Source organism: Lonchura striata, chromosome 32 (genome assembly GCF_046129695.1).
Source record: "Lonchura striata isolate bLonStr1 chromosome 32, bLonStr1.mat, whole genome shotgun sequence".
NCBI classification, from domain to species: Eukaryota; Metazoa; Chordata; class Aves; order Passeriformes; family Estrildidae; genus Lonchura; species Lonchura striata.
Window position 1 is genome coordinate 3,356,891 of NC_134634.1, and position 15,981 is coordinate 3,372,871.

Here is a 15,981-nt window from a genome sequence, read left to right on the forward strand (position 1 = left end):
CCAACAACTCCTGTGATGTTGCAGGAACAAAGACTTTCAGACGTGGCTCAGGGAGGTCACAGCCCAGGGGAGAGGGGCCGGGGGCTCACCTGGCTGCAGGTGACTGAATCCCCTTGTCCCTTGGTGCCACATCCTCCTGTCCCTGATGGAGACCGAGGGCTGGATGTCCCTTTCCCAGGGACAACCTCCGCTCTCAGCAGCTGGCCATGCCCTGAGCCAGCTGCAGGCCCCACATCTGGGCAGCTGTGCGCCGCTCCCTCCCAGCCTGGAGCACAGGGGGGACCCCCAAGCCCCCCCTGGGGCAGCCCGAGGGGTGCTGGCCATGCCCTGGCGGGGGGCTGGGGGTCTCAGCACTCACAGGGAGGATGCAGATGTGGGAAGGGGGAAGGAGGAGAGGTCAGGGTGGTCCCGGATGCGCTGAGGGGAGGTTGTGGTGGAACAGCTGAGCTCGGTGAGGGGTCACAGTGCAGGGAGCCCCGTGGGAGAGCCGGTCCCGGCCTGGAGGACAGGGTGGGTGACTGGTTCTGGTGGGAGTTTCAGCTCAGAGGGACACTCAACCCTTTTCTTCTGCATCCCAGATTACAGCCGGCCCAAGCCCTCGCGCTACAGCGGCTACCACCGCTACCAGTTCCGCCTGTACCGGCAGCCCACGCACCAGACCGTCTCCCTGAGCCCCGAGGAGCAGGACTCGCTGGGTAAGGACCCGCCGAGTCCTCGGTCCCCACCCCGAGGGGCTTTTCCAGCGCTGTGGATAATGCTGCGTGCTCTGGCAGGCTGGGGATGCCCGCTCGGTGCAAAGGGATCCTTACAGGGGACGTGGGTGAGGTGTTAAATCCTTGCCAGGCAGCAGAAACCCTTGGAAAACGCCTGGTAACGGCCTGGCTAGCGGGATCGGAAGCAGGGAGAGATGTGGGCTGTGAAATGCAGCCCTTGCCGGCACATCCCCCCCCAGCCCGAGCGCCGGGAGTTGCATCACCGGCACCTCGGAGCGAGCGGGGCGGATAAGGATCAGCTTTAGCGAAGGGATTGCTCAAACCGGGCTGACACAACGCCCGCCAACTCCCAGCTCCTCCCAAAATCTTTCACAGAAAGGATGGAGCAGCCGAGACCCTCCCCAAAAACGCCGAGGGTTGCTGCTGCTCCGTGCAGGGACAGCGGGCAGGGATCCGTCGTGCCCGGTGCCCCGCGTGGGCTCCCCCCTGCCCCGCCGGCAGCTCGGGGCTCTGTGGCTCACACAAGGGAAATTTCAAAACTTTCCCAGCCTGGGACCACACGAGCAGGGCTGGACGGGCAGGTCGGGTCGGTGTGTCTGGGCTGCTCTGCCTGACTCAGCCGGTGCCTGGTAACCCACAGCACCCGGCCCAGAGAGGGGCTGGCTGGGGGGGCTCCCAAACATCCCCAGCCCCCCTTCCCTGGCGCTGAACCGTGGTGCTCACCCCACGGCCGGAGCGGGATGAGGCTGCCACGAGTCTCCCTGCGGGTTCTCGCTGCCCTTGGCTTTGTTTTCTGGCTCATTAGCTCCGCTTCTTAATGACACCGCTGATGTCACTCCCCACGCCAGCCCCTCGCTCCTGTCACAGGAGGGGGCTCCGCGTTGTCCCCACGTTCCCACCGCAGCATCCTGGAGCTGGGAAGGGATGCAGAGGCACCCGCCAAGGAGCTTTTTCCGGATAAATCCTCTTTCTAGCAGCATATGCAGCTCCAATCCCCCCAGATTTCAGCCTCGGGAAGGTGCCCCAGCACTCGCTGTCCCCAGGGCGGGGGTGGCCGGGCATTCCCCAGCTGTCCCCATCCCATCTGTGTTCCCCAGCCCTTCCCGCACTTCCTGGGAAAGACCCGGCGGATATTTTGGATATTTTTCCGCAGGATCCGATGCCTGAGCGTCGTTTGTCAGGCAGCTGTGGGGGTCTGGCAGGGGCTCATGTTTAAGGAGTCGGTTGAAGATTATTTTTAACCATTTCACTGCTGCATCACATCCTTGGCCTGGCCGGGGGATGCTGCTGGATTCAGACACCGCCAGCCCATCCTCTTTATTCCCGCGGAATGAGCCCTAAAAGCTGCCAAAGGATGAGATTTTGGTGTCTCAAGGGTTTTAAATAAATCCATCCCCAAGGCAGCGGGATGAACGCCGATGGATCGGGTGCATCCAGCCCCGTGGTGCAAAGGCAGCGCACGGGGGAGAGGAGCAGACACCTTTGGCAGAAGGGGGGAACAAGGAGGGGGTGACCCCAACCCCAAAGGATCACAGATGAGAACCCAGCCCGGGCTCTGCCTTGCTCCTCTCCCGCAGCAGGAGAGATGCAGGTTCTTCCGGCGATGCCGCAGGCACAGTTTGCATCCTTGCTCAGAATTTCCCATTTATTTGGCCTCAAATGAACCCCTTCTTGCTGTTTTTACTCCATCCTTCATCTGGTGACAGCGACATCTCACCGAGGCTGGGGACACCCATCACCACCAGCCCTGGACAGGGACACGTCCTGACCGGGCACAGGGGGTGGCACTGGTCCATCCCAGCAGCGGGATGTGCCCAGCCTCAGGGTGCATCCCTGTGCTGGGCATCCCTCCCTCTGGCAGCTCGTCCCCTGGCAGAGCTGAGCCCAACCAGAGCGTTTCTGTTCAGCTCCCAGGAAAATTCCCCTGCTGGCGCGGGATGTGCTCCGGAGGCCAGGCCAGGCAAGGTCGCGGGCCAAGCGCGGCCGAGCCGAGCCGGGGGAGGTGACAGTGGCAGGCGGGATGGCAGGAGCTCGGCCCGAGCCTCCAGAAGAGGGCACTAAACCGGGACCTGCCCGCGTCGCCTGTCCCTGCTCCTGGAAAAGATCCCTGGGAATTTAAAACGCGAGGGGCAATCCCTGTTTCTTGTCCCTCCTCGCCTGGCTGGGCAGCGCCAGCAGCTCAGAGGCAGCGGGGACATTTCCACCCTGCCGTGGGGATGTCCCGGTTGGTGGCACCGACGGGCACAGGTCGGGTGCTGGAAGGGCTGCAGGACCTGGACACGTCCCCGTGTCACTTGTGGCAATGTGGAAATCAGTTGTTTACGGCCGAGGTGTTTCTCCAGGGCGTCTCTTGAGCAAAAATCTTGTTTCATCAGGGGGTAAAAAACCACCCTGATCCTTCCCCGTGAGTGTTTCTGATCAATCCCAGCACCAGCCGGCTCCCTGTGACCTCAGGCAAATAACTCAGAGCCTCAGTTTCTCCTCTGGAGTCTGATTCACTTCAGCTTTTGGCCGTGCCACTAAATTGTCACCGAGCACCAGCTTCGCTCAGTACCGAAGGTGGGGACATTTGGGGTGTCCCCACGGCTCTTCCTGCCACTCACCCCACTTCCCTCGCAGCCAGGGGTGTTAGAAGCCGCGGTTGTGTTTTGGGGAGATGCAAGATAATAATTTGTGGTCTGCAAAATGTCACAGCCACCGCGGCATCCCGAGGCGGCAGCGCCCGCCACGGGCTCCGATCCACGGGAAATTCCACAGCTGGGGGAATTCAGGCACCCACCAGACCCCGCCTGTGGTGCTGGGTAATTAAAGTTCCCCCACAGCTTTCATCGAGGGGGATCATTAATTAGCACAAAATCTTGCTGCTTAATTGCACCCGAGTTCATCCCTCTGCTTCCCATAAGCTCCAGAGAGCTGGGGAGAGGCTCCAGCATTCCCAAAGTCCCTCCTTGTCCTGGAAAGGTGTTTTACAACCGGGAATGGATTTTTTTGTTGGTTTTTTTTTTTTTTTTTTTTTTTTTTTTTTTTTTTTTTCCTTCCAGAAATTTTGCCTTGGGGAGCAGGGACAGGGATGAGCCCGGCCAGCCTTTGGCTCCATCCCTCTCCAGCTCCAGCTCCGGATCGGGGCCGCGGCTTTGACTCATGAGCCGACCTTGTGCGCCTCCAGCCCGATCCACCCAGCTGGAAAATCGGGTTGGACTGGGCCCCGGCGGGGAGGGAAAGGCTGCGGCCGGCACCGGAGGTGGCAAAGGGCTGCGGGGAGAGCCCGGTGCCGGCCCAAGTCCCCGCGTGTCACTTCACGGTGACCAAAGCAGCGGCCGGCCTCCCGCCCACCTCCGCTGGGACATCGTTAATCTGGGCACAGGAGCATCAGGGCTCCCGTCGGGAGAGCATCGCCGCTGATGAGGCCGATCAATTACAGCCGGGGAGGGCCGGGGGAGGAGGGGACCGGCCTTCGGGGGGTGGGCAGGAGGCAGCGGCAGCGCTGGGAAACCTGTGGGATCGGCGGGATGCCGAGCTCCCCGCGCCCGGCCGTTGCCTCGTGCCTCAGTTTCCCCATCGGGCGCTCCGGGCTCGGGCGGCCGCGCACGTGTGGGTGTCAGCGGGCACTCCTCTTCCTCCGGCGGGTGCGCAGATAAGAGCCAAGCGGGATGATTTAATCCTTTGGGAAATGAGCTTGAAAGCGGACCAAGCCGCGGATGAAACGCCGCATTGTTGCGGCGGGGAGAGGGGACAGCGACGCCGCGACCTCGGCTCGCCGGCCGGGCCCTGCTCCTTTGCCGGCTCCGTGGTCCCAGTGACTCACAGTCCCCAGCCCTGGCAGCCAGCCGGGCTGATTCGGGACGGCTGGCCCAGGGATGTCCCCGCTTTGGGGACGCACCCGAGGGGTTGGATTTGGTGTAGGGTGCCCCAAATTTGGCACCCCCTCCCCAGGCGCATCCCCCCTTTGCCACACCCGCGGCTGCCCCGGGGCTTTCCCTGGCCCGACGGGCCGGGCACTGCCGGTGCCAGGGCAGGTAGGAAAGTAGGTCAGGAAAAACCCCAGCCCCACGAGCAGGGCGAGGGCCGGGGCCGGCGCCTGCAGCCCCGCAGAGGCTCTGCCTCCCCCGGCTCCTTTCATCCGCGCCCCTCCGGAGGCTCCGCGAACATCAGCGCCAGCTCCGGCCCCGCTGGGAGCCGGGGGAGCCGCGTCCCGCTCTCAGCCCGGCCCCGCGTGGCACCGGCGGCTCTCCCGTGGGCTTTTCCCGGCGCTTTGAAAGCCGCTGGATGAAAGGCACCCACCCGGAGAAGGCTGCGGGCGCAGCGGGAGCGGCTCCCCCCGAGGCTCCTTCCCCTGGCGCCGCCTTCACCGGGACCCCCAGCACGGAGGGGGCTGGGCTGCGACCCCCGAGCGAGGAGCTGCCCTTCTGCCCAGGTGGAATTTGGGGCTCGTGGCTCTGGGTCCCAGTGCAGGACATTGGGACTGTCCTCGCTCTCAGCCTGGTTTGTGTCCTCGGAGGGTGGCAGGGGACACCCGGGAGCCTCCAGGAGCAGCCTGGTGCATTCCAGCATCTCATCCCAGCTGGAATGTGGGATGCAGCTCCTTCCTGAGCTCCTTCCCTGGCCCTGGAGCATCCCAGGCGCGGCCTCCCGCAGCTCCGCGGGGTCACGGGCTGCGGTGCCGGCACCACGAGAATCTCCAGAGCTTTTTTTTGGAGCTCAGAGCCCGAGGTGAGGAGAGGGTGGGAACTCCGCCAGCTCCCCGAGCCATCCCCACCCCACGGGGGTGATGCAGCAGCTCGGGTTTTGCTCAGCACTTTTCGTGCAAGAGCAAAGGGGACGCTGTGCTCCAGTCGGGGCTGAGATGCGGCAGCAGATAAAGGCTGCCAGGCTGCCGCGTGACATTCGAGAGCAGCCAGGAAGAGGACAGGACAGGTTTCAGATAAACAACGGGCCCCTTTCCCCGGCGGCCCGCAAGGAGGGGCAGCGGGAGCTGTGTGGCTGCCAGGGAAAGCCCCCGCTCGGAGCAGGATGCTCCGGCACCGCCAGCCAGACACAGGCTCGGTGCCCGACCCCGGCAGGGCTCAGGGGGATTTCTGCCCCGCAGGGGCCGGGTATGAGGGAATCCCTCGGGCCCTTCGACCTGACGAGGGTTTCCCTGCTGCCTAGGTGGAAAAAGCACGGCTGGATCCAGCAGAAGCTGCCCCCGGAGCTCCGGGATCCGGGGGTCAGGGCAGGCAGCGGGGGAGGAGGGTCAGGAATGAGGAACCCCCTCTGCTCCAGCAGCCTGTGGAGCAGCAGCTCAGTGAATGCCACTGAGGGGGACGAGGGGACGTCCTGTGGCATCCCCAGGGGGATTTCCAGCCAGGCCACCCCCGGGGTGGGCTCGTAGGAAGCCGTAGGAAGGTTTGCTCCAAAGGTCATGGGGCAGGAGAAGAGCTTAGGTACCCCTGGCGCGATCCGAGCTGGGGTCCCTGGGACTTCTCGCTGTCCCTGGGGCCTCCTGGGCTGTGCAGGATGTGGTTTGGGGCAGAGCAGCAGCTGCACAGGGCTGCTCCCCTCTCCAGCCCTCCTCCAGCCCTGCTCACCCCCTTTTCCTCTCTCCCCAGGCACCTGGGACTTGAAGGACTTTGTGGATGATTTTCATCTGGGCCAGCCCGTGGCCTCGACCCAGTTCCTCACCAAAAACTACAAGGATTAACTGCGGCCATCCCTTCCTCGCCCTGCACATCCCCACACCACAGAGCCACCTCTGCCCGGAGCAGAGGGGACCCCAGGGCCCACCGAGGACGAGCCCACCCCTCTCCCAGCCCAGAGCCACAGCACCAACCCCAGCTCCTCCCCTCCCAAAGCCAAGTTCCCTTCCCCTCTGGGGAGATGGCAGGAGGTGTCCCAGCTCACCTGGGTACCCCAGGAATTCTGGCATCTCCCCTCGTCCTCCCTTCGCCCCATTTCTGACTTGGACCCCCTGCATGTCCCCCTGGCACTTTGGGGACTTTGAGTTGGATGCCTGCAGCTTCCCGAATAAAGTTTGGATGGAGCACACGGGGCCGTGTGGTGGGGTGAGCCCCCGGCATTTTGGGGTCTGCGTGGGATGAGCAGACAGACCCCTGTGGGCAATGGCAGCAGGGGACAGCCAGAGCCTGGTTTAGGTGACACCAGGAGGGGACGGGGACGGCGACGCCTGCCCGGGGCTCCCTTGGTGGCACCGGGCGCAGAACTGGGCACTGCCCTGCCTGTGCCCTCAGCCCGTTTCTCTTGGAAAGCAAAACCAAAATGAAAGGCAGAAACCAGCAGAGCTCTGCCTGCTGGCCACTTAGCCGGACCTCCCCTTTAATTAGCTCCTTAATTAGGCTTTCATCTAAGACTCGGTTTTCTCCGAGGCTCGGATTCACCTGCCTGCAGGTCCTCCCCGAGGCACATCCCGGTGTCTGCGCTGTGACAAAGCCACCTCTGTCCTGCCCGTGGCCAGGAATAATATTGCCCTTGGAAGAAACCACGGGGAGCGGGAGCCCAGGACATTCTGTGGGTGGGGGAAACTGAGGCACAAGGGAATGACTCGCTCAGGGCTGGGCAGGGAGGCCTGGGATCCTTCAGAGGGGCTGTGGTGCTCTGGTTGCTGCACCTCAGCTCTGCATCAGTGCCTGGGTCAGGAACAAAGCAAAATCATCCCGAAAAAACATCTCCGTGCTGTCCTGCTGCTCACCTTCCCTGGGCCCCTGCAGAGAGAGCAGATCTCAGTCCTGCACTGAGGGTTAAATGTGGATTTTAGTCCTGTACTGGGGGGTTAAATGTGGATTTCAGTCCTGCACTGAGGGGTTAAATGTGGATTTCAGTCCTGCACTGAGGGGTTAAATGTGGATTTCACTCCTGCACTGGGGGTTAAATGTGGATTTTAGTCCTGCACTGAGGGGTTAAATGTGGATTTCAGTCCTGCACTGAGGGCCTAAACGTGGATTTCACTCCTGGGTTGTTAAACATGGGTTTCAGTCCTGTACTGAGGGGTTAAATGTGGATTTCAGTCCTGCACTGAGGGGTTAAATGTGGATTTCAGTCCTGCACTGGGGGCCTAAACATGGATTTCAGTCCTGCACTGAGGGCCTAGACATTGATTTCAGTCCTGGGTTGTTAAATGTGGGTTTTAGTCCTGCACTGGAGACTAAAACTTGGATTTTAGTCCTGTACTGAGGGGTTAAATGTGGATTTCAGTCCTGCACTGGGGGCCTAAACATGGATTTCAGTCCTGGGTGGTTAAATGTGGATGTCAGTCCTGCTCTGAGGGGTTAAATGTGGATTTCAGTCCTGGGTTGTTAAACGTGGATTCCAGTCCTGCACTGGAGATTAAACTCGGATGTCAGTCCTGCTCTGAGGGGTTAAATGTGGATTTCAGTCCTGGGTTGTTAAACGTGGATTCCAGTCCTGCACTGGAGGTTAAACTCGGATGTCAGTCCTGCTCTGAGGGGTTAAATGTGGATTTCAGTCCTGGGTTGTTAAACGTGGATTCCAGTCCTGCACTGGAGGTTAAACTCGGATGTCAGTCCTGCTCTGAGGGGTTAAATGTGGATTTCAGTCCTGAGTTGTTAAACGTGGATTCCAGTCCTGCACTGGAGGTTAAACTCGGATGTCAGTCCTGCTCTGAGGGGTTAAATGTGGATTTCAGTCCTGGGTTGCTAAACGTGGATTCCAGTCCTGCACTGGAGGTTAAACTCGGATGTCAGTCCTGCTCTGAGGGTTAAACTCGGCCGGGACTTTCCCCGCAGGAAGCGGCTCTGTGCCTCGCAGGGGCTGAATCACGGCGGGTCCCGCAGAGCTCCGACCCCTCCGGGAGGGATCCGGGATCCACGGGGGATGCGGGAGCAGCATCCAGCCTTGCCCTGGGCACACAGCGCTGGGTGAAGCTGCAGGAGCCGGCAGGAAGGAAAGCGACAAAAAAAGGAAGCTGGGCAACACCACAACGCAGGGAAAATAAAAAAACAACCAAAAAAAAATAACCACCAAAAAAACATGAACCCTGCTGCCACTGGCGCTAAGATTAGCAGCAGAGGAAATGACACCGAGATGTCATGGAAGTCTGCTAAAGTTGGATTTCTCCTTTTTCTATGCCTGCCCTCAGAGCAGGGTGTAATTGGCCCTGGATTGGAGCGAGGCTCGGGTGTAAATGAGAGGTCACAGCTCGGCTGACATCCTGCAGCCGAACTCCATCCCCCTGCCCTCCCTGCCCCGGCTCCCTGCGGCTCGGGGGGGTTATTTTTGGTGGAGAAAAGGCAATCGGATGTTTGTCCTTCTAGGAAATGATCGCCGTCGTTCCTGGGTTTAATTGGGGATGAGGCAAATCGAGCTGAGCTGGGATTGGGATCGCTGGGAGCCAGAGTGACCCACGGCCCTGTGTGACACTGATGGGATGGGAACAGAGATGGAGAATGGGAATGGGGATGGGGATGGGATGGGATGAAGAATAGAGATGGGGATGGGATGGAGAATGGAAATCGGAATGGGAATGGGGGCAGAGATGGAGAATGGGGATGGGAATGGGATGAGATGGAGAATAGAGATGAAAATGGGATGGGATGGAGAGTGGAAATGGGAATTGGAATGGGAATGGGGGCAGAGATGGAGAATGGGGATGGAAATTGGAACGGCAGAGATGGAGAATGGAAATGGGAATGGGGATGGGATAGGATGAAGAATAGAGATGGGGATGGGATGGAGAATGGAAATCGGAATGGGAATGGGGGCAGAGATGGAGAATGGGGATGGGAATGGGATGAGATGGAGAATAAAGATGAAAATGGGATGGGACGGAGAGTGGAAATGGGAATGGGAATGGGAATGGGAATGGGAATGGGAATGGGAATGGGAATGGGAATGGGGGCAGAGATGGAGAATGGGGATGGAAATTGGAACGGCAGAGATGGAGAATGGAAATGGGATGAGATGGAGAATAGAGATGAAAATGGGATGGAGAGTGGAAATGAGATGGAGAATGGAAATGGGAATGGAGGAAAAGATGGAGAATGGGAATGGGAATGGGAATGGGAATGGGAATGGGAATGGGAATGGGAATGGGGGCAGAGATGGAGAATGGGGATGGAAATTGGAACGGCAGAGATGGAGAATGGAAATGGGAATGGGATGAGATGGAGAATAGAGATGAAAATGGGATGGGATGGAGAGTGGAAATGGGATGGAGAATGGAAATGGGAATGGGAATGGGGGAAGAGATGGAGAATGGGGATGAGGTGGAAATGGAGGTGGGGATGTGGATGGGACAGGTGGGAAATGGGATAGAGAACAAGGATGGGAGTGAGGTGAAGGTGGAGGAGAGGGGAGTGGAGATGAAACTGGGGATGGGGATGGGATGAAGATGGAGATGGAGGAACATGAATGAAGATGAGGATGGGGGTAGGATGGAGATGGAGATAAACTGGAGATGGAAATGGAGATGGAGATGGGATGAGGATTGAGAGTGGGAATAGGGATTGAGAGTGGGAACAAGGATGAGGACAGGGATGGAGAACGGAAATGGAAATGAGGATGAGATGGAGAATGAGAACAGGGATGAGGATGGAGGCGGGGATGGGGAAGGAGATGGAGGTGGGGACAGGAATGATCTGGACCAGGGGTCTGCCCTGCTGGTGGGACAATCCCTGCCAGGACACAGCACCAGGCACCCGTGCCCTTGTTGGGGCACTCAGGGCCGCAAACGCAGCAGCCCTGGCCAGCCCCCCGCCACAAATTCTCACTGGGATGCACACGAGGCCTCCACGGCATGGAAAATATTAATTGTGGTTTTCTGGTTCACTTTTCGATTATTTAGAAAGAGTGAAGGGAAAAACTCACAAGGAGGAAGCCACGTACAGTCACTTCGTGCTGGTCCCACCCCCTTTATCTCTCCTTCCATTCGCTCACCATCGGGCGCAAGAGAGAAAAGAGAAGCTGAGTCTCTCAGCTGCCTAAATGTAGAAAGTTTTGCTTCTAAATCAGTTTGTGATGGAAAGGAAACACGTCACGTCCCTGGGGAAGTGGCTGGTTTTGAGCAGCCACAACCCCAGCGCCGAGTGCTGCAATGGAACAGCCCAACACTGAAATAGCTCCACGCTCTGTTATTGTCACCCAGAGAAGTTTTTTTTTTCACTGTCTAAGGTGTCATTTTTAGCCTCCAGAGGAAGTTTTATTTGTATTTGTTACCTCGACTTTCCACTGTCGTGGCTTCATGGCTTTTTCGCGTGAAGGGCTGGGAGAAAACAGAGTGGGGTGAGCTCAGGTGTGGGCTCGGTGGGGTGGAAGCTGGGACCTCCAGCACCAATGGCACATCCCAGGAATTCCAGCGTGGATTCACCAGCCCTGCAGAGCCCAGCTGCATTCCAAGGCCACAAACCCGTGCAAACACAGAATCCCAGGGATTTTGGGGGGCTGGGAGCTGAGCTGAGCCCAGGCGTGGCTGTGGGATGGGCACAGCTCCCCTTTGTTCTCCCAGGATGGGGCTCCAAGATGGGTTTGGGCAATTCCAGCCCTTTCCCGAAGCAAAGCCACCCACTCCAAGGGATGACTGAGGGAGAGGAGGACTTGGGGTTTAAAAATTAACAATGAACTCGTGAAAACTGAGTGATCCTGCTGAGAAGCAGCAGCACCCAGCAGCACACGGGGGGTGTTTCTTGCCAAAACTGGGCTGGAGGCCAGGAGAACCTCGTGCTAAACACGAGCCCTAAGCCAACAGGGTAACAATTACCTGTTTTCAATAATCACTGAAATAATTAATGGGAGAAAGTCTCAGCCCCCAGCTCAAGGGGGGCAGATGCAGAGGACTCACCCCAGGAAAATGCAGATTTAAGGCCGGGGGCTTAAGGAGTGGGTACTGGGGGACACCCCTGGCACCCCCAAAGCCTCGGTGGCACTGGGGATGCCACAGGGACAACCCAGCTGCCAGGAGCTCGGCGGTGCCAGGCAGCAGCTCCCCCTCAGCCCGGGACTTGCTCAAGAAGGGATTAGCAGGATCAGCTGATGATGATCTAAGCGCATAACTATATCAACCTGCGAATTAATTACTGATATCTCACACCTCTCGGAGCTCCTCTATCTGCAGATCTCTGCACTCCTCAAGCGTTCCCTGAGCTAAGCCGGGCTGCACCCCCCACCCCCCCGGGAAATAGGTCAGGAGGGATAATCCCCAAATCCCCACGTGCTGCTGGGGACGCGCAGCAGCGCGGGGACGAGCGGCCCTGCCCGTTTTGGGAGCCGACGTGGGAGAATCCCCCGGCCAGCTGAACAGCAGCAGCCCCACGGGATGCTGAGGCAGGGGTGGGCGACGCTGGGATGAGCCAGCGAGGAGCTCCCAGCCTTCGTCCTCGTGCTGGGGACGCACAAACCGTTGGGGACGATGAAACAAGAAAGACTGATAAATATGATCGCCTGGCGAAAGATTTAGGAAATACAGATTGAAAGAATAGCAAGTTGTGAGATACCGAACCTTAGTTACTGCACAAGCAGAACACAATTACAGCCAGGTTGAAGACAATCCCTATTCTGGTTGAACAATGCCCTTACCTACAGGTAGATCCAAAGGTTAAATGGAATGTTCTGTCTCACTCCCAAAATGTTCATCCCACACCTGTAACCCTCCCCTGAAGCATCAGGAGTCTGTGACCCCATTGGCCCAAGTCTTGTTCCAGCCCACCTTGAACCACCTGATAAGGGGTCCCTGAGGAGCCAGACGCTCTCTTGGAATTTCCGTTCTCTTGGAATTGCCCCTCTCCTGGAACATCCTCTTGGGATCCTCTCTTATCTCCCCCTACCCCTTGATCTCCCCCCACGCCCTGGGGCCTGCCACGGGTCACATCTGGTGACTCCAAGCAGGGCCTTTCACCCTCTCTAATAAACCAAATATTCTCAGAGCAGCCTTCAGAAATCTCTGGTCTCCATCCACCCAAACTGTCCCGGAGTCCTGAACCCCCACAACAAACCCCCGGTCTGGGGGTGGGGATGGGGTGGGAGCTTGCCCTGGGAGCTGCTGCTCGGCTCTGCTGCTCCAGGAGCAGCTGGGCGGGCCCTGGGAGAGGCAGCTGGGCCGTGGCAGGAATTTAGGGCTCCTGAAGTAATAGGTAAGGCAGGAAAGGCGAGGACAGGGACGTGTCCCCACCTCTGTGCCCATGCCAGGCTGGTCCTGCAGTGATGGTTTCATTAATTAGCAATAATTCATTATTATTGGGTTTCCAACATGCTGTGTAACATCAGAGGGGCTTTGTGGGGCTGTCTGGGGAGCCAGGGCCAGAGCTGGGTTGGTTTTGGGGTCCTGGACCCCCATCCTGCTCAGTGGGGCTGGATCATTCAGCCGTGCTCTGGCAGCATCCTGGGATGCAAATTCCAGCTGTTCCTGAGGGGAGGCAGCAGCTCAGCTGTGCCCGGAGGCGCTGCAGCCATCCTGGGATGAGCATCCAAGGGATGCTCGGCGGGGAGAAACCCAGCCCAGGTTTTGTTTCCTCTTTCAGCTGCTCCCCGAGTCGGTTTGAGCTGGGTTTGCCCGCCGCGGTGGGAAAGCTCCCAAGCCTCTCCCACTCCTCGGGGAGCCACGAGCACCTTCAGATGTGGTTTGCCCCAAAACGCTCCTCGGCAGAACAAAAAACAACCGGAGCGTTTTTTGATACCGGTGGTCCCAGCCCAGGAGCTGCCGTGCCCGGCTGCCTGGCACGGCCCTGCTCGGCCCGGCTGGCTGCGGGATGAGGAGGATGCTCTGCGTGCCCAGGTGCGGTGGGAAGAGCCGGGCGGCTCCGCCAGCGCCCCGCTGCTCCCCGGGCAGGACGGACGGACTCGCCCCGCGGCCCCGGCCCGGCCTGTCCTCACTTGCCGGCTGCTCTCGCTTCCCATTCCCTGCCCGCAGCCCCGCGGCTCCTCTGCCAGCCCCACGTTTCCTCATTGCTAGGAAATGGCAAATTCCCCCCCGGGCCGGTTTCAATGGCTCACGGATCCCTCGCCTTTGGCCTCTCCCCAGTTTCTCCCGGGCCGGTTGTAGCTCAGCCGGAGGGAGCAGCGCTTTTTCCCAGGCGCGCAGCCTTTGGAATTCTCTGTCTGGGAGGACATCCCGCCCCTCCCACCCCGCTGGATTTCCCCCTCTGTGCTGACACCACACCGAGCCCTTTTTCCGCTGGAGGAGGTGAATTTGGGGGGTTCTGATGTCCTCTTCTCCTCTCCGTCAGGGAATCTCTCCCGTCTCCGTCATGGGCACAGCTCTGGGAGCTGCGATTCCAGCCTCCAGTTCCTCTTCTGTTTCTTGGTTTCACGTTCAAAAAAAAACGCCTTTGTGGTCTCCTTTTGCAAACTTCTCATGGGGTCACTCCAGGGCTCCTTCCTGGGGCCACCACGCTGAGGTTGCCTCTGGTGCCATAAAATCATCCTTGGCTTTGCAGCCGGCTCTGCTCCTGATCCCTGGCTGGAATCCCGCCCTTCCCACTGCTGCTGCTCCCTCGGGACCACTTTCACTCTGTCGTTTCCCTGTTCATCAGCTGCCTCCTTATCTGCAGGTCACACTGCGCCAGCTGCCGCTGCTATTGTTCCCCAGCTGGGTAAGAACAGGAAGGGCTTGGGAAACCGGACCTGTCTTGGAGACGTCCCAGAGGTTCCCAGTCCCCCAGAGCTCTCGGCAGCCCCTCGCTGGCACCCCCCAACCCCCGGGAGCAGCCAGAGCTGTGGGGTTGGAGTCCCCCACCCCTGGGAGCAGCGGGAAGCTGTGGGATGCTTTTTGGGAACAGCATCCCCCCACGGCACCCCGAAACGCTCCTGCAGGTGCATCCCTGGCCTCCGGCCATCTCCCAGGGCTGTTCCCTTCCGGAACCGAGCCCGGCCACCCAGAACCCATTTCCCAGGATCAGCAAGATGTTTGGAGCTCTGTCCAAAGGGCTTTGCCTCCCCATCCCAAGATTTTCATCCTGCTGCCGCTCAGGGTGAGGCAGAGCTGATCCCTGCCTTGCCACGGGGGAAACTGAGGCAGGAAATGGCTTCCCACAGCCACCCACAATGCTGCCATAGCCACCCTGGGGTTTGGCTTATGGGGATCCATTCCTTGGGATCTACCCAGGGACACCCCAGGGCAGCAAGTTCTGCCTGGGGGTCCCTTCCTCCCCTGCAGGAGGAGGGAGATGCCATCCTCATTCTCCATGGAGGAGATGCCAGTCTCCTTTTCCAGGAGGGAGATGCCAGTCTCCTTTTCCATGAAGGTGATGCCAGTCTCCTTTTCCATGAAGGTGATGCCAATCTCATTCTCCATATCAGTCTCCTTTTCCATGAAGGAGATTCCCATCTCCTTTTCCATGAAGGAGATGCCAGCCTCATTCTCCATGGAGGAGATGCCAGTCTCCTTTTCCATGAAGGAGATGCCAGTCTCCTTTTCCATGAAGGAGATATCAGTCTCCTTTTCCCTGAGGGAGATGCCAGTCTCCTTTTCCATGAGGGAGATGCCAATCTCATTCTCCGTATCAGTCTCCTTTTCCATGAAGGAGATTCCCATCTCCTTTTCCATGAAGAAGATTCCCATCTCCTTTTCCATGAGGGAGATGCCCATCTTCTTTTCCATGCATATTTCAGTGCAAGTGTTTCCCAATATTTCCGGAGGAGGAGGAGGGTGTGGAGTTTTCACAGGCAAATCAGGAAAACCGAGGTGAGGCAGGAGCGTTGGGAAGGACACAGGCCGGGATCACGAAGGCTGCCCAGCAGTTTCTCCTGCCTGAAGTTCCCTCAGTCAGAGTTTGGCCTGAAATGAGGATTTCCCACAACAGCAACAACAACAAAGAAAATCTCTCCTCCCCCAGAAATTACAGATTACCCTGAATCCCATCCCTGCCAGTGCTGAGCATCTTTCATGCCAGGCCATGGAATGCTCGGAGAACAAACTGCTGCTGGTACAGCCACATCTGGCCAGCTGCTGTTTGCCCTGAGGTGCCGCATCAGCTCAGCACTTGCAAACCAAACAAAATTCACAGCCCTGAGTAACCACCGAGAGGCTCCATCAGATACCCCCGCGACGCCCACCCCGTGCTTTGGGTGGCTGGGGGTGGGTTTTTCCCCTCTGCGAGCCGCTCCAGACAAGTTTGTGCTGTCGAGCATCCCCGCAGCCGCCTCCACGCGTGGCCCCGCGGGGGTGGGAGGCCGGTGACCTTTCAGCTCCCCACCAGCCACACTCTGTTTACCACTCCGTGACCTTACCAGCCCCGGATCTGCGTCCGCAGCCGATCCCAGGGCTGGGGAGGGAAGGCTCCGTGCTCCGGTGCTCCGTGCTCCGGTGCGTGCCTCAGGCTCCGTG

At 59.1% G+C, this 15,981-nt stretch overlaps 1 protein-coding gene across 1 annotated transcript in view; it reads left to right on the plus strand.

The window, feature by feature from the left end:
• PEBP4 (phosphatidylethanolamine binding protein 4) overlaps positions 1-6,735 on the plus strand; it is a 93,162-nt gene extending 86,427 nt beyond the window's left edge. The window contains exons 6-7 of the mRNA XM_077789246.1: positions 579-695; positions 6,302-6,735. Coding sequence (XP_077645372.1) covers positions 579-695; positions 6,302-6,393 — 209 coding nt within the window. The 3' untranslated portion in view covers positions 6,394-6,735. The remainder of the gene's footprint in view (positions 1-578; positions 696-6,301) is intronic.
• Positions 6,736-15,981: the final 9,246 nt, after the last annotated feature.